The sequence below is a fragment of the Rhagoletis zephyria genome, unplaced genomic scaffold (genome assembly GCF_001687245.7).
Source record: "Rhagoletis zephyria isolate East Lansing unplaced genomic scaffold, Rhagoletis_zephyria_1.1 Rzeph_scaffold_06196, whole genome shotgun sequence".
Taxonomy (NCBI): domain Eukaryota; kingdom Metazoa; phylum Arthropoda; class Insecta; order Diptera; family Tephritidae; genus Rhagoletis; species Rhagoletis zephyria.
The window spans coordinates 12,294-31,653 of NW_016163279.1; the positions used below are offsets into that span (position 1 = coordinate 12,294).

At 37.0% G+C, this 19,360-nt stretch overlaps 1 protein-coding gene across 8 annotated transcripts; it reads left to right on the top strand.

Annotated features, from left to right (window-relative positions):
- Positions 1-724: 724 nt before the first annotated feature.
- Positions 725-17,908, top strand: LOC108372951 (endoplasmic reticulum membrane-associated RNA degradation protein). Of its 8 annotated transcripts, XR_001848909.1 has the most exons (7): positions 725-805; positions 857-946; positions 1,012-1,340; positions 1,427-2,595; positions 3,183-3,343; positions 3,418-3,695; positions 3,800-4,083. XR_001848909.1 is itself a non-coding variant. In XM_017628778.1 (5 exons), exons 1-4 carry the CDS (start codon positions 775-777, stop codon positions 3,322-3,324), a joined length of 1,812 nt encoding a protein of 603 aa, XP_017484267.1. In that variant the 5' UTR covers positions 736-774; the 3' UTR covers positions 3,325-3,343; positions 3,418-4,083. The 8 variants fall into 8 exon arrangements, 5 of the variants coding, with proteins under 5 accessions (XP_017484267.1, XP_017484269.1, XP_017484268.1 ...); XR_001848908.1 differs by having other exon boundaries at positions 736-946; XR_001848910.1 differs by having other exon boundaries at positions 736-946; positions 3,243-3,343.
- Positions 17,909-19,360: the final 1,452 nt, after the last annotated feature.

The following is a 19,360-nucleotide window of genomic DNA, read 5'->3' on the forward strand; positions in this document are numbered from 1 at the left end:
GTTTGTCATGGCAGAAATACACTCGGAGGTTTGCCATTGCCTCCCGAGGGAAGACCGCTGTTAAGAAAAAACCTTTTTTCTATAATTTTTGCGATGTTGCTTTGACCAGGGTTCGAACCCAGGTGCTGCGGAGTGGAAGCACGCACTGCTTACCACTACACCACAGCGGCCGACATTAACCCTTCTATACCCTCTCTATTATTAGAATCAAAATGCATACCATCGTAAGGTCGTTCGGGCCTAAAGATCCTAGGCCTGATAGTTTTGAAATTCTAATTATTAAGAATGAATCCAACCACTTTATTGAGCGTGGGGCCGTTTTTTATGAGAAATGTTGCGGAAAAGCAACAACAATTTACAAAGTTAAGAAAATATAGCTGCTATTTGGGATATCACCACATCTACTAATCAGACTTCTTCCCCGAAATAGCAGCTATAACTTTTACCTTTTGTAAATTATTGTTGACTTTCAATAACAATTTTTAAATAAGAAACGGCCTCGAGCTCAATAAAATTGTTGAATATAATTGTTATAAGGCCATAAATAACAAAAAAATTCTGAATGAATAATAAATTTCAGGTCAATCAAACATACCGAAAGAAAGTCGGAGAGTCTCCTTAAAGTCGATGTTTAAAACATCGGTAAAACTTCCATCGTTACTAAATTGTAAACATCGATAGCAAACATCGAAAATTGAACCGATATTATCGATGTTTCAAAAACATCGATGCATCGTTTGCATCCCTAGCTGTTAATGAAGTTCACCAGTGGAAATGCAGCAGCACACCGGAAATAGTTTGATAAGTGAGCATATTTCTAAATTCTTTGTGAATTTTAACAAATATTCAATTGAAGAAAGTCGGAAGTATTTATTTTCCAATTGGTGCTTGAATTTCAAAGAACTGTATGGACTTTTCGGAGCCGATTTAGAGCATAGTGGTGCAGGTACATAACATTTGTAAATGTAAACCAAAATGCTAAAAAAATTTACAACTACAAAATATATTTAGGGCGCAATTATGAAGCTTATCTAAGCTGTTTTAATAAATTATTACCCATTTTCGAGGGCATCCACCATTGCTATGACCGCGCAAAATTAATTTTAAATGATTTGCAATTGGAATGGCTTGGAAGCAACTGTAGATTTTTGCTGGATTTGCTGCAATCGGATGATGTGGCTGAAACGTTGACTGTTGAAAGGATTCTGCTTTTGACCTCACTATTAGAAAATGCATTAGCAAATTTGTTTGTTACTAATAATCACAAATGTCCACCGCCGCATTTGTTGCGTGATTTGCTAAGTACCGAAGAACTGCGGAATATATTCGGAACAGAAGTAGTAAGTTTGTTGGACTACATATGTCCGGGATATGTACATATGTACATATTTAATAAATTTTAACAAAATTACATATTTTATTTTAGATCTCCCTTTTAAAAGTTCTAATGGGAACTCCCGATTCCATAAACTTACGGAACATTGTATGGCATGGTTTCCCAAGGCCTCAAGATATACCGGAATATTACACCTCAATTCTGGTACTTTTGATACACAGTTTGGGATACGAGCTTAAAATGAAAAAAATATGTTTAACTGAACGACCAAAAGTCGTAGAATTCAGCAAGTTGTGTAGAAAAGTATCAAATCAGCTGCCATTGTATATCAACTGGTTTGATGAATCTACCTACGTTCAGCAAATAGAAAATCATGCATGGCTTAATAAGGGCTTCAAAAAGTTTTGGTATCGACTGTCACAATATTACAACACAAAAATGTATTGGAAATTGGCTATATTGATTACACCACAAATTGAATTGCTGTTGCGCTTGCTATATGCACAAGTAAATGATTTTGATGTCACTGCCAAATTGAATGAATACTACATTACAATGGATTCTATATTTGAATGTGATTTACCAAACGTACAGACGGGCATTAAAAATAATCTGCTAAATGGTTGCGAAGTAAGTGAGGAACTGTTGAATTGTATTTATGATTTGTTTATTGCGCCACATGGACCACGTCTGCGCGACAAAATCAGCCATGGTGAAGTTAATATTTCCGCTATAGATAATAGAGAACTGTGCGACATTTTGTTGTACATGTCTCTGGGCCTAATAAATTTCAACTCACCGTTTCAAAAATATGAAAGTGTATTCCACCTAAACAGTTTAGCCAAGGAAGCTTTGTGTGATGCATTAGGCCAACTGGTGCAACTGATAAAAACACATTTGGCAGGAAAGGGAGAAGACATTTTGAAAGACATAAGCGAATCAAATCCGCCCATTAGAGCCAAAATATTTAATCGACCCAGAAAGGAACCTGAATTCATGCTGCTGTTGCTGAGAAATTCAAAATTAATTCAGACCACTTGTATAAATTACGAACATTCTATTGAAATCAGATTAGAGCTTTTGGCACAACGAGAATTGCATTCAAAAAGGCGGCGCACTTTGCAACAAATGATAACATCACTGCCCATGATTTGTAATGTTTTATGCGAAATTTTAAACTGCCTTTTACGCGCATACACACAACTGCAAACTGACGATAAAATTTTTAATAGCGTGGACGCTTTAAAAAAGTTGCTCAGGTAAAGCACACATTTATTTTATGATTTCATACCTTAGAGCTTACCCGAGAGTAATACGCCATGATGATATAAATGTTGTAATAACTAAAATGTGTATTTTGTTTAAATTATAGAATTATGACAATATGGCCATTATATACATATCGAGACCTAACCGCCAAAATAACATAAGCGACATTTTTTTCAAAATTTTTTTTTGATGCGGAAATATTCCTAGAACATCTAGATACATTTCTGCATCACAAAGAAAATTTTGAAATAATGTCGCTTACGTTATTTTGGCGGTTAGGCCTCGATATGTATCTCGAAAATTATCCGGTAATTTTATATTAATGATTTAAAATTTTACAACTCACCCCTTACTGATCATCAGGTTATCTAGCTATAGATTATTAGGGGTATTCACATAACGTCATAAACTGCAGATAAACGTCATAAACCTAAAAATTCCATATAAATTGTATCATGTTATATAAAACCCCATATTATTTTTGGGGGTATTTTATTGTCAGAAGCTAAAAATATACCACATATCCACTATGTCGATAAACAGGCATACGTGAATACCCATAACGATTTCTTTATAGGTTTTTAAAACATTCTTTAAAGTTGAATGAAAATTTCGTTAAATATTCCGACAAAAGCAGCAACGAATGGATTAAGGCGCTTCAATTGTGTGAACAGTTTAGTAACATGAAAGAAGAATATTATCCAAAGCAACACTTTTGACGGGACCTTCTTTTAAGGCGTAAGTATTTTAAATTTTCCATATCCATCAATTATGAAATTTTAGCATTACCTCCAAAATGTGTTTAATTGTAGGTTTCTTCGTTTATTTGTACAACCGCACCGTCGGAAGAGAAATACTAGGTGACCAAAGACTACAAGCACTTTCAAGCGCATCCACGAGGAAATTTTCGCTAAAGGACTGGGCCTGATCGACTTTGCCGGAGCCAGAAAAATAGTAGTCTGTAGCACTCATTCCATCATAAGAATATTCATCTGATAGACGGAAGGCACGCCTACAGTGCTTTGGATGTACGTAAGCTCCGAGGGTCGAACATTGACTCGGTCCACCATCTTGTTGCAGCCAAGATGCGAACACACCTCAGTGCAGCTAAAGATATGCGTCCAGTAACGTAAGCTCAATGTTGACTCTCACACCTGCCCTAGAGAGCACTTGTTAACAGACCGACATATGCGATCAGTAGAATCACAATTCTCGCTCAGTATGAACTGCCGCCGAAGAAACCCACGGATTTAAGCCAGCCCGAAATAACAACTGATACGATGAGGAACGTTGCACAGCTGCAGAGAAAAATTATGTCGCCTCCAACGCAACTCGAGCTACGTAGGTTCGCTATAGAGAGTTGAAGAAGGAAGCCAGACGTATTTTTTGTAGTATAAAGAGAAACGCCGAAAATGTGAAACCGGAAGTCTAGAAATGCTGGCCGACGAGAATATTATTTTGCTACAAATATAAAAAAATCGGGAAATATTCCGTATAATCAATTGTTCTTCCTTCAAAACCTTCAATAAATGATTGCGTTTTATGATATTACAATTAAATTTTTTTATATTCACGAACTGGGGGCCAAATATAGCAAAACTGTGTTTTAAAAGTTTTACTCTTAAGTCAGGATTATTTAACGACTTTGAAATTTCCCAGATTAAAATAATTCAGTGCAATGTAGAAAAAAATATGGGTACGAAATGAAAGGGAAGGTATTGGAAAATTTGAAAAAACCAAATATTACACATTTTCAAGGATGTTGAAGGATACAATTTTATAACTACATTTTTATTAGTTATTCATTTTATTAATCGTTTTCAATTGTACAGGATTTTCTCTTTTATTTGATAACCATATCTGTCTATCTACCCATATTGTTATTCTACATTGCACTATTTTTTATAATAACTTTTGAATCAAACATAACTTTGAAACTGCAAAGTATTTTAATGCAGTTTTCCTATATTTGGTGCCTAGTTTCGCGAGTATAAACTAAGAAAGAAAATATTTTAGCACTTGAACTTTGATGGACTTAGCCGAGCCTAAGATATCGACCAAAAATTGTCATCTTTCACACAGATGGTTTTTAGAGCATAATGGACCATACTTTTGCTATTGGGTCATTCCATTGGAAAGATGAAAACGAGCATAAATTTAAATATGCCCTAATTATCTCTATTTTTGTAGTAACCAAGGCCGTATTTAGGGGGGGGAAGGGGGGGGGGGCGGGGGCAGGGAATTTGTGAGTTCTGACTGATACCCAATCGTGTGACACTGCCTTTAAACTTGTATTTATACGGATGTTGGTAAAGAACGAACTATAAAAAACTAACCGAAATTAAATAACAACAAATATAATATTTTAAAACTTGTCAAAATTTGGTGCGGCTATCATTTTTTCGACTACTGTACATAAGTTGGCTATGATTACTCGGCCGTGCTATCATAGTAGCACAATGCCACTCATATTTGACTTACAAACAAACTACGGGCACAATGCCACTCATATTTGACTTACAAACAAACTACGGGCAGGAATTTCAAGATTTCAACCCTGTTTTTATGAAACATTTTATTTTTATGAGAATGTTTCTTTTAATCAAAATATGTTGAAATAAAAGTGAAACTAAAAAAAAAATTTGCTTTAAATAAAATTAAGAAATCGTTTGGTATTTTTGTTAAAGCAGTTTTATACATTAGTTATCATTCTATGTTAAAAAATATCTTTCGCTGTTGTATAAGTTCCGACGACATAGTTAAAATTCACAATTCATCACATTCTGGAGTAAAATGTCCCACTAGTCACAATGAAATGGCCTTATTACCAATCGAAATTCTAAAAAAAGAGGATTTTCGGCCCACGTACATACATACACATATACGAAGTCAAGGCCAAGTGTAAGCTCCAGCCTACCGAAAATGAGGTTTTCAACATTAAGCCAAAATTTTGAGGGTCAATTCAAAATTCTGAGTATACTCACCATTTTGTTGATTTTAAATAATTTTTTTTTGTTTTCTTCCATAGAAAAAAATTGTCGAACATACGTACTTTGTATGAAAATCCGTGAAAAATTGCTAAAAATCTAGTTTAAACTTAAAAACTTTTCCTAGAAATTCTTAATAAACAGTTTGCAATTTAATTAAAATTGTGCATAATCTTGATTGCTACCAAGTAATTTTTAAGCAAAAAATAAAGCCCACTTCAATTTTGATATAACAAGTTTAAGAGTACTGTTAATAATCGGATCTAAACCAAATTGATATGGGACCACCTCTGAGGTACCACCTTTTCTTAAAAAAAAAGAATTATAGAAATCGGTTAACGTGGTCCAAACACATAAAAAAAAAAAATATTCCGACGAATTCATAACCTCCTCCTTTTTTTGCAGTCGGCAGGTTGAAGGGGCAACCCAACGCACAGTATCCTCTACCCACTCCTACGGAACTTAACGAATAATACCTTCCTCTTATAGTTATAAGATACATACCGTTTATTACCTATGTGTCCAAGTAGGAGCCATATTAGTTTGAAATATGAAGCTTCCTGAGTCTTAAAAACAAATACATATTCTTTATAATACTGAATATTCTATATTATCATATATATTTATATTAGGGCGATTTTTTTTGCGACTATTGTTTTTTTTTACTCCTATCTCGAAATTTTGTGGAAAAGACCTAAAAAAAGCTCACTGAAAATTTGAACCCTTAATAATAACATTAGGTACTCGCCCAAGGCCATGTTTTTCCATAAAAAATACACGTAAACTTTCAGTTTTTTTCTTAAAATGTCTACAGCTCAGAGGAATTTTGTGGTATAATCCTGGTCAATAACGGGTTTTCTTCAGAATTGAATGCTCTACAAAAGTGTCCATTGCGGTGTAATCCCAACTCCCACCAGCGTGGTAGTACGGGTCACTGAATGCAATTTTTTCATTTAGTGTTAATATTAAGGGTTCAAATTTTCAGGGAGATTTTTTTTAGGTGTTTTCCACAAAATTTTGAGATAGGAGTGAAAAAAAACAAAAAATCGAAAAAAATCGCCCTAAAATATATATACTGAAACTTTTACTTCTACTTGAACTTTGCTACTTTAATTTAACTCAAAATTTATGGCACCAAAAGAGTCCGAAATGAGTCAGCCTTGTTGACTGTTTCAGAATTATATTTATGACGACAGAAAGACTCATTTTAGACTCATAAATTCTGAGCACTCAGAAAATTGTTTTTAGGGATATGTATGCACATATATTTCTTCTTTATATGACGATGGGAAATACTCTAAACCAAGAGGGGAACTGCGCAGCAACACTTAACCACCGGAAAATGTCAAAATTACGTTAGTTGCAAGTTTTGCGTTCAATAACTTTTCCTGATAATATTCTCTTCCTGTAAATTTTACTCCTTATTTTACTTTCCGCTGCAAGTACTTACTGGAAAAGTTATTGAATGGACCTACCTATTACTGGCCACTGCTTGATGGGACCGCACTCCAATAAAAACGGTGTACAGCCGAACGACTTCTGTTATACTCATAAATACAATAAATCTATGTTTGACCAGACTTCCAGCATTTTTCTCCACGAAAAACGAAACTATTCTGTTCTAGCCATGGCCAATTAAAAAAAAAAATNTTCTCCACGAAAAACGAAACTATTCTGTTCTAGCCATGGCCAATTAAAAATAAAACACCCAATTATAAATGTAAATCAATTGGAATAAAAAAAAAAATTGATATAGAGAGCTTGATAGTAATTAGTCCAGATGCGAAGGTGTCTGAAGTGTGTTAGACATTGACTATAATCACCACCCATCTATTTATTATTGCCAGTATTCCATAGCAACTAATCGGATGTTATTCATGGCCATTTTGGACTTGTTATACTCTTTTCACTGTTCATTTTGTAAAAGCGTGCATTTGCTTAATATGGATTGAGATTTATGTATGTAGTTATATGCAGGTGTGGGTATGCATAAATCACTAACTTTTTAACAGAGGCGCTTCCCTTGGCCATAACTTATTACCAGCGAATAAAAGGTTAGTGCGAGTTCAAGTGGGAACGGCAGTGTGCGGGCATGGAGCGTCTATATTTAAATTTCCCACCGTTTAATCGATGTCACGCATGCCAGTGCAAAATATGGGCAGAACATTTGTATTGCAATGCTGGCGGCTTTTAAGCGCTCAAAACTAACATCGTCAATGTACCGCGAAGCATTTGCGCATGAATCTTCATTTGTTATGCAGATGTCAACGTTATGTGAGCTATATAGAATTTGATGCCATCGAGCCATGTTTTCATTGACATACATATGTACACACTTATGTACATACAAATGTATATGTGTCCCCTACAGTAAATCAGATTCAGCCTTTTTACTTTGAGTACCGCAAAATTGTTTGAGTTTGTTGTTGTTGGTGTACTAAGCTCTCCCTAAATCAGCTAGTCTAACAAATATTGACGGCTGTGTGGGCCTGATTCATATCTGGCCAAGGACTGTTACTCCATATGATGTTACAACAGCAACAACAACGAGAACAAAATGTTGGGTTTGTAGTCGCCGAGTATGGATAAATAGAAGGTTAACCAGTTGCAATATCCAGACTCTAATTGTGTCTGAGTTATGCCGACCTCTGGCGGCAGTTGAAGCTCTTCTCTTTGGTTCAGGTGGTAAAAAGAGTTGCCGTTGATCTCTTAGTGGTGGTGGTGTTAAGGAGCATTGAAAAACAAGTCATCTTTGCAAATCGATGTCATCTGGTGGAGGAGGAGGGTGTGATTTATATTAGAAGTTAAACAGTAGTAAAGAGGAGGTGCCGCCCGCGGGACCATTTTTTAATTATTTATGGGTTTGAGATGTCTTTTCTCTATCTTTAAGCCGCACTGTGTGAATAACTTTAGCTTTCGGGATCTGCCGATCATTACTAAGATCATCATCTCTTCAGAGATTTTGGTTAAGGATATCATTTAATCTACGCGCCTATGGTCTTAAGCACCTAGGTAGTACTATGAACTTTACAACAGTCATGATGATGTAATGCTACGAACAGATTGTGCGTATCCATTCGTTGCGAGAGTTGCGGCAAAACGAATTGGAGTTTGAGTGGACCGAAGCAGGTTTCTGGTCAGCGGTTGGACTCAATGCCAGCGCGAAATAAAGTGATACTCCAAGAACTGACAACCATTCGAAGGGTTTGTCGATTTAAACCCGAGTCACTCCGGTCTGATCTGAGTTTTGCAAGTTTCATTCAGTGCTTTTTTACTGTGTTTTAAATGTCTATTGTGCATTAGGTAATGAATCATTTCTTTAGACCCCATATTACTACTGCGGGGTAAATCTTAAGTATGTATGTATGTACATATGTTAATGAATACATATATAAAGTTTATCTTGCGCTTGAGTGATTTCGAACAGAAAGAGCGGATCTGTTTAGCTGAAATGCCGCATGACTGTTATAAATATGTATTGTTGTTGTTCCGGGAGTGCAACCCACTTTTGCGGCGTTGGTGGCGGGTTCGTTGCCTGGGCTAGTTTGCTGCTTTTAACATTAAATTTTTTTCTACACTTATGTTTTAACTGTTGCTTTTGTTGGTAGTACCTACACACACATGTGAGTATGTTTGCAACGATGTTATTGTTTGTTTAGATGTTGGGGTTTAGTTTTTGCTGATCGTCAGACGATAATTGTGACAATTTGTATTTCAAAACTAGCATACAAATACACACACATACATATGTATGAACATAATTTTTAGGATGCCATTGGGCAATTTTCCACTGATCACTACAGTTGTGTTTTAGAACCTGGATCGGACGGTCGGATTTTCTTTTGCTCGAAAGTAATAAGAATGCAACGTAAACAAATTTTAAGAATTAAATAAGGACAATTTAAGTGACTTAATAGCCAAGGATAATAGTGATAAAGTAAATTAGTAAATCCGCATTTTATTCCAATTTATTCGCACGCATTTTTTCCGTCTGCTCAAATCTAGAAAAGTTTCAGAGACAAGCCGGAAATGTATGCCCACCGACCACAGCAATGGGTGCTGGTTTGCCTTGCGCTTGTAAGTAACTTGGGTTTGCAAGCGAGTGCGATGCAAATACCTCAGGATGTCGAGATACTTGAAGGATACCAATTTGACGAGTCGCCAGAATACTACTCTACAGACTCAAATTATTATGAGGCGCGAAGTCTGCTCTCAGGATTAAAAAAGGCGATTCGAAACAAACGTTCGACGTTGGAATATGACCAGGCCAAGGGCTTGACACTACCAGGAGGCTCACAGGCAAATAGTCTTCAAGAATTTACTCAAAATATTGGCAGCCAACACATAAAAGTGAACGATAAGGAGGAAAAGAATGAAATGGAGGCCACAATGCCACGCGCAGAAAAACAGATTATGGACCCCGACTATGACTACTATTCGCAACGGCATATATCCGCCTGGAATGATGCTTATGGATCGCCCGCGCATGGGAGTGCATCACGACCACCAGCCGTGGCCGAGGACGTTATGGCCGATGCAAGTAACAGCTACGTATCCCGTGGACGACAAGCGCGCGTTAATTTTATAACACAGCCTAAAAAAGATTCTAACGATGGGGTTAAGGACTTGACAGATACCCTAGTACCCAAACCGCCAAATCCCAAAATTCATTATGATGTAAAATATCCATCTATCGCACCGGCATACAACTACGAAATGTATCCTTCACGCTCTTATGCGCCATACTTACGTCGTTACGACCGGTAAATTTTTATCCTTCCATAAAATACCAATCGCTTCTATTCTGTTATATATCTATTACGCTTTTATTTATTCTTCAGCTTCGACGAACAGTATTCGCGCTACGAGCCTTACAACTATGAAGACCACTATTTATATCGTCGTCATTACGATCCGTACGACAGTTACAGCCCTCGTATTCCTCAATACCCCGAGATGTACTACAATTATCCCGATCGACGCTACGACATACCAGAGCCCAGAGATTATGGTCCACTTTACAACAATGAAATCTACGACAAGACGCCTTATCCCTCCGGAATATATCCTGCTACTGATGGCTACACGTCCGCAAAATATCCCGAATACCCGAGAAACCAACGCCGCATAGTTTACTATGCGCATTTGCCGGAAATCGTGCGCACACCCTACGACTACGCCACACGACACGACCACTACGATGACATTTTGAAGGCGAACAAAGCCATCTCCGGCGCGTACAAGTACGACAAACCCAGCTCGGGAAGTGGAGGCTCCATCAGCGGCACCGGCGCAAATACCGACTCGTACGACTACATGAAGCGCGATAAGAAGGACCGCGCAACGCCAAAACCTAGCAAGCCCAGCGCCAGTGGCAGACAGTAACTGTGTGTGTGGAACATAGAGAAAGAAGGCACAAAAACCAAAATTTTCCGGTGGAAAATAAAATGTACTTCAACACACAAATCTAAGCTTATACTCCGTTTTTTTTTTACATAAAAATGTACGCATTTACCCGTTTTTATAATACTGTACCTAAATATGTTTGTATAGTGCATTCATTACGCTATTTAAAGTGAATGTTTCAATAAAATTTATGCTTTAGAGAATTGAGCATAATGAAAGAATGTTTGTGATATTGCACAGTTTATGATTTCTCAATCAATAAGTTTGTAAAGCTGCTGCCGATGAAGCGGCATTGAACCCTAGTGATCCAAATGCAGCATCAAACGTATTAAAATGACTTGCGGTCCGTATTCTTTACAGTTAAGTAATCAAAAGTAGGCAAAATTGTAATTTGCGGCTCAATTCCACCATGCCTTGTTCAACCCAAAGGACATAGGTACACCAACAATGGGCCAACAATTTAATTACATGCAATCCTCGTTAGTCTGACGGGTGTGTAAACTTTCGTGGGTGTGGCAAGCAAACTGCAATGTCACTCTTCAGTGACTCAGACGAGCTGCCTGCCAGCCGAAGCGGCGTGGGGAGGGGCATTAACAAAGAATTACATTTAATAAATATTCCGGTCAATTTGAATGCAACGTGCCAGTACCTTTCACCATCGCCGGCGACATACGAAACGGTCCAATGCTTTCGCTGCCACTCTGGTGTTTGGCAGCATGCCCCGGCCACAGATTTGCATTTCATTCTTTTGAGCTGGTCAACGACAAGAACAACGACTGGCAGCGTCACTTCCGACTGCCCACCGGAAATATGTTTAATCTCGCGTTAATAAAACGATGACGCGCTCACCAGCATTCATGTCATCTACGTACATACATACATATGTGGTATGTGAGTGGGTGTGAGTGAGCTCGTGTGTGGCAACCACTCAATGGAATTTCGAAATAAAAATACTTATTTTAACTTGTGGCTTGTAGCACCGGCCGCTCTGTGGGTCAAGGGAAGTGAAGCGGACGTGAACCATTTTAAATTCATTAAATAGATGCTCTTGTGCATGCTCGTACATACATTTTGAAATATTTTACCGAAAGACAAAAGAGCTCGCGTAAATAGCGCCGTTGGGCTGTGCAAACTCGCCAACAAACCGTTCCACCGTTAAAGTCGGTACCTTGCCGTCTGCGACAGGGATGGAATTTCAAAATTTCAAAATGTGCCTAATGGTCTCAAAAATAGTGCCAAAAAGAGGACGAAAGTGCCACGAAATTAAGTTTCTTTGAAGACGTTTTAAGAACAATTATTATAATAATTATTAATTAATTAAATTATTACAGTACAGCTGTTGAATAATTATTTTAGTACGGTGAGACAGTGTTGCCAATCTGCTGTGTGAAATGAAATATTTTTTCACAGCAGTAAATTTTTGATAACCGAAAACTTATGCAGAATAAAATATTACAAATTGAAGTGAAATTAATATTTTAAGAAAACATCTAACATCGTTGATTGCAGTTCATCAATTTAAGATTCATAATTTAATAAACACAATATATCGATCGACCTATCTCGGCAGCCAGTCCGAAAACGCCTTATCTCAAAAAACTTTTCAAGACGCCCTATTTCAGAATTTAATTGAAAAATACCCTATCTCTAAATTCGGTTCAAAAACACCCTATCTCACTTCAAAATGTATTGAAAATATGCTGATATAGGGCGTTTTTGAATCGGCAGCTGAGATAGGGCGTTTTTGAAACGAATTCTGAAATAGGGCGTTCTTGAAAAGTTTTTTGAGATAGGGCGTTTTGAACTGGCTGCCGAGATAGGTCGATCTTCCACTCAGATATCGATATATGTATACACAAATCCGCACTTCAAACTTTGAACAAAATTTTATAAAAAATTATAAAAATTCAGCAGGATTTCTCAATAACAAATTTTGAATTCAAAATTTTTAGGGAGATTCCAAGTTTTCGATTTTATGATTTTTTTCCATATAAAGTGTGTTCGAAAACGGATGAAAATATACGACAACGTCAGAAAAATAATATCAAAAATCATCGGGATATTGCAGAAACTTGCATTTTGTTTAGTGGACTATAACACTGCAACCTTAGAATCTTTCTAAAAGTTCTGAATTAAAAGCTTTTTGTTGCAAAAACTTACTTTTCGTACTGCGTATTCACAATAGAATTCAGCGGTTCCTAAATATTTCCCAAGGCCCTTATTTTTTAGTGCTTTTAATTTTCCATTTTGTAATTTTTTAACCTATAATGTGATATGTGATTTTTTTTGTTATATATTGGCATTTAATGCTAAATTTCTATATTTTATGCTTGTGCCAAAAGAGGATGAACTGTGCTAAATGTGCCTCTGCGAATGAAAGTGCCAAAAGTGGCACTATTGTGCCTACTTTTCCATCACTGGTCTGTGGTGGGCGGTGGGCGAAGTACAGGGGTTGACGTTAGCTTTGTTTGTCAATTTGCGCAAAGTTGACGTTGGGTTTAGCCAATACCGGCTGTGGTTGCAAGTCTATACAGCCGGCCATGGTGCGAGTGCTGACAGTTGACTTTGTTGTGCTGCCTTTGGTGAGTTGGCATTCAAAGAATCTGTGGAATTCTTAATTAAAATTACTGTACTGCTGCATGCAACAGCTTTCAACTGCTGGATGGCTGAGATGCTCACCAACAAATGTTTGTAGTGTTTTCTTGGCCCTTATTTGCAAAGTTTCGTTTGAGAGTTTCTTGGTAAGTTGTTTGGCAAGAGAAATGAAAACAACTCCCGTTGCCTCAGAAGTTTCGCTTTGTTGTAAGATTCGAGGCGATCTCCCGTTTATGTTGGTATGTTTTTTTTTTGCAGCTTGGGGACTTCTTCTGTACAACAGCTGCACTGGATTGTAGCTTCAAACGAAGCAGCAATCCCTTCCTGTTTTATAACGGTTTTAGCTATAAATATTGATAAGCGCGCGAGTCAATTTTAAATTTTTATGGCACTAAGATAAACGAGCTCAACATATAGATCTATGGAATCAAAAAGCCGTTTTCTGGGCCAACCGTCAGTTGAGCTAGACGACAACAACCAATTTCACAACTAATCTGTGCAGGGCTTTATGGCGTTGACTCCACTCGTCACTGTGCAATGGACCGAATCAAAAATGATATTGACGTAAAATTGGGGGTCTTAGTCCCGGTTTTGCAGATTTTTTACTTGCTCTGCAAATACTCGCTTATTATATCGTTCAAATTGCTCCTCATATAAATTTTGCGGCTTGGCAATTCCTTCGTAGCACTCAAAAAATTCCACTTTTTCCTGATATATGTATGTACATTAGGGCGGGTCAATTTATATGGGAGATTTTTTCGACTATAGGCGTATAGCATAGGAGGATTTTTTATTAATTTATTTATTTATTTAAGTTTATGAATTTCAATTCTTACAGACTATGAACAAAAGTAACTTGGTACAGAATATTAATATAACAAAGAATTCAAAAGATTCAAAAAAGCAATCCTTGAAAGTGAAAAATCAAGATCCTCATTACTATTAAGGGAATTCAATTCACGTAAAGCGCGAGTATTGGGGTCATAAAAAGGGTACCCATAAAAAGGGTAGAAGTTCAGAAGAGATCGCTGGGAAGCATTAGATCGAACCCTTTCCAGCAAGTAAGGTCAATCAATGACTTCAGTTATCTTATTATGAGTAAAGGACAGGCACAGTATGGACCTATGAATTTCTAAAGACTTGAGACTTATAAGCATGAGACGAGCAGAATAGGATGGTATGGGATTCATAAAGATCAGAGACCAAGGTGCAAAGTTAAGAAACATTTTTTGTACACATTCTATTCTATTGATAGCTTGCTGGCCACTTGGTCTCCAAATAAATTCTAAGTGAGACCTAACAAATGATAGATAGAGCAACTTGATGGTATAGGGATCAGAGAATTTAGAGGCTTTCCGTCTTACGAAACCTAGCATGGAGAAAGATTTAAAATTGATATAATGTATGTGGTTATTAAAAGAGAATTTTATGATGAAGGGCACAAGTGGATATATTGTACTGAGCAGGTATAATATTGGATATATTCGAGTAAGTCATTTGAAAGCACTTAGACAGGTTCAGTGAGAGACGTGATTTCTGGCACCACAAGTAAAGCCTGTATATATCAGTTGGAAGCTTAATAGCATCTTTTGGGGACTTATTACCTGAGAAAATCTTTAAATCATCAGCATAAAGCAAAAATTTAGCATATGAAAATCAACTTGTGATATAATTAATAAATAGTGAAAATTGGAGTGGTCCCTGAGGAGGCAAACAGTGGGTAGATGAAATACCATCAAATGTAACAACACAACGTCTATTGCACAAGTAAGAGTTTATCCATTGCAGAAAAACAGAGTGAAAGCCAAGACAAGCAAATTTTCTAATTAAGACTCTGTGGGAGACTTTATCGAAAACCTTCGAAAAGTCGGTGTAAGCACAGTCGACCTGAAATCAGCCGAGAAAGACTCAATGGAGTATTCACTGAAAGTAGCTACATAGATTCGATACTGTAGATCTATTGGCGACAAATCCATGCTGATTTGGGCAATTAAAGATTTAACCTTTGCATTTACTGCGTGTTCAAAAATTGTTTGAGATAGTCGAGAGCTAAGAAATGGGCATTTAATTTCTAACGTCATTTTTATTGCCACATTTTTATTGGTTACAACAAAGTTCAACATATCGACGTCTAAGGGGAAGATCGCCCTGTTTCCGCCCTGCTGGTTCGAAAACGCCCTATTCAAGATTGAAGAAGAAGATTGATTGGTTGAAGAACGCCCTAATTCCGAACTTGATTCAAGAACGCCCTATCTCAGCTGCCGATATATTGAGTTTATATTTGAGATAGGGTATTTTCGAATCAGCCGACAATATCTAAGTATTCTTAGCTGCATAAAAGTTGCACAAATTTCAAGTAATTTGCTTTTTGGTAAAATTCTAAAACTGGCCCATTCGGGATGCAAAGTATTTGCAAATAATTATTCTAATCTCTGTCCATTTCATTTTTACCCAATCTTTTTTCCTCCATGTAATTTATCAGGCCTTTTTGTGTTTTTTGGAATGTCACTGTATGCCAAGGCACGTGCGAGCTAGTGCCGAAATCAAACTTTCCGGCCCGCACCTATGAGCGCGGTTACCCACGAACGTGTACGTAGCGTAGCGTAGAAGTACGTAGAAAGATATCAAGTGTGCTGTTGATAGAAAGAGAGAGAAGCAACGTGTACGTCACGGTCCTGCGGTGGTGAGTTTTTGTTAACACGCAGATCCCATAAGACAGCTCTTGTCAGCTGACACGTTCTCCGTTTTTACGTCCGTGGGTAACTGCGCTTTATACCGGATCCCTGCAAAATCCCGGCCCCTGCCCTCCTCTAATCTAAAGCCTAACGCCTAGCAGTCAGTGTGAAACTTTAACCCAAACTGAACCTCCTACCATTCATATATGTATGTACATTAGACTGCATCACCAAAAAAAGTTGCAGTTTTTCCGCCGGGATTACAAAATTTATTATATTTTAAGACGTCCACCGAAAAAAATTTCGGAAAAATATTAAGATTTAAGCGAGCTGGACCGATTTGAAAATACCTCCAAAAATGGAGCTTTTTATGAATAAAAATAGCTTCTTAAAGAACTTTTTGAAAAAAGTCCCCTCAGATGACATACCAAATTAGGCTTAAAAATTCTGCTTAAAAATATTTAAAAATCTTGTCAACGGAGTCGTAATAATGAGATTTTTGATGCTGTTTTTTTACTTTTTTCAAAAGATTGATTTACGAAAAACTTAAATAACTGGGCCAAAACTATTCTGATTTACACTTATGGGATCTCGGTAGAAAGGTAATATTTTTACGCAAATTTTTTAAGCTTAAACCGTTTTGTCATTTGAGGGGATTTTTAAGAAAAAAATCTTTAAGAAACTATTTTTATTCAAAAAAACTAAATTTTTGGAGGTATTTTCAAATCGGTCCAGCTCACTTTAATCTTAATATTTTTTCGAAATATTTTGGTGGACGTCTTAAAATATAATTGATTTTATAATTCCAATGGAAAAACCGTACCATTTTTTTTTTGTATGGGGAGTGATGCAGTCTAATGTACATATGTATTAATTTGCGTATACCCATATGAATATACTAGAAACATACACAAATATGTATATGCAGTTGAAGACATGCGTATTGTTGTTGTTATTATCTCCTGCTTACGGGAATAAATATTTGCTATTATCAATTACATAATTACCTGCTGTGTGTGAATAAATAATTGGCAGTAAAATGGCAAGCGGAGCGTATACGCAACGCGATTTGGCTGCTCCTAATATTTACATACATACATACATACATACATACATATGTACATCTGTGTTACGCACATTTACACGTAAATAGTTCCGGATTGTGGAATTGCTTTGCTTGCACGCATTGTGCGATAATTTAATTCAAATGCGAATTACGCATAGGAACTCAGTTTGGCAGTGGAAAGCGGTGGACGGCGCCGGAACGATGCTGCGAGATGATGGCAGGTAATTGAGCACAAGTACATAAATGTGCGATTTTGAGTGCGATTTTCGCGTTAATAATTAATTGATTTCTCATGAAGGCTATGAGTTCTTAGTGCCATATGCGAAGTTGAAGTATGTAACTACCAATGTATGTATGTACATATATTCCATACTAATTTTTCAGACTGGCTTTGCGTGTTGAAAATTTCATTTTATTTCTTCATTCTTTTAAGATATTCATAACTCGCGTAATGAAAGGAATAAACAAATTATTACGTGCGTCATTTTTCCCCAAAGAAAAGACAATTTCTCGCTTCTATGTGTAGAGTATAACTGTCCCATGTTGGCTCGAAGGCTAAAGGCGACAGTAACGGAAGCTCCGGTTGTAAAGTAAAATCCACAGCAGGAAAGGAAAATTCTGCCAAGCATGGCGGGATTAGACGAGTCAGTCGACTGGAAGATAAATGGCAAACAAAAATGCGAACGCAAAGTGGCGACAGACAAGGCAATGAAGTAGCGCTGCTGGAAGAAGATCAACGAAGCTGCTGAATGCACGCACATCCTCCCAAATAAGTACATCTACACACATACCTACATATATACATATGTACATACGTACATACGCGCATCGATGTAAATGACGTGAAGCGTGCCTAAATGAAAATGTTATGATATGCCCTGTGGCAAACAAAAACAACAACAATGTATAGAACTTGCTCTTTTCGGCAGACATCCACATCCATCGGGGTGGCGGGTGCGCTGCGGTGGGTAATATTTTTTGGCAGCAAATTTGGTGTCTTTCGCGCGACATTCTGCGCGCATTAGCGGCAAATTGATACATACACAAAGACAGCTGGTGGTGTGACAGTAGCATGGATGCTCCCGGCGAATAAGGAAATTCAAATAAATAAAACAAATGCAATTTCCGCGATGACAGGAAGTGGCTTAAGGCGTCGAATTTTATACTCATTTGACAGTTCAAAGCTTAGAAATCACAAGGCACGTAAGTTCCCTGCCAAGGCGAATTAATAAAAGGTGATAGCAGGAGTACAAAAACAAAAATTTACATGTATTTTGTTTTTGCTTTGGCGGCATAAACTGTCAAAATCTGTAAGAGTGTGTGTAGAAATTCAAAAAAAAAATTTTTCAATTTGATATCAGAAGCCATGCGGCGAAACACATACACAAAATCAGCTGAGCTAGTAACACCACCTTATATTAATTCGCCTTGTTCCCTACCAGCATTTTCTATTACGGATGTTACTAATTCAGCCCGACATTTCTGTGTAAATCATCGCCGATGATATCGCTACTTTTTCGAATTCCTATCCGCTCTCGGGAAGAACTGTTCTACCAAGTTGCCACGTCTTTATGAAGCGAAAGCGATACAGGAATTAGGAACTACATATGTATTTCGATATGACTAATAATAACTTGTGCAATTAAGTTGGAAGTGTTAAGGAAGATTCTTGGGTTGGTTAAATTTTTGATAAGACGTAATGAGAAATTTGGGATACCTTTGAGCTTGCAACCACAGCCGCAGAGTTACGCATTTGTCATCCTGCTGTCGGCTCAGGTTACCAGCTGAAACGCACCCATATTTTACATATATGATTCCCACCATGATACAAAAAAGAAGGTAGTTCCAATAAACAACTTTGGACGGATAATACATTTTTTTGAAGCTTCATAAATTGTGAGTATTATCATCGGCCTTGGCACTTTGATAATATTAAAACAATAAATTGGAGAATTTGCTTTCTCATATTTATACCAATGTAATAATATTTAAAATCAAAAAACATTATCAGTGCTTGGTATTTTCT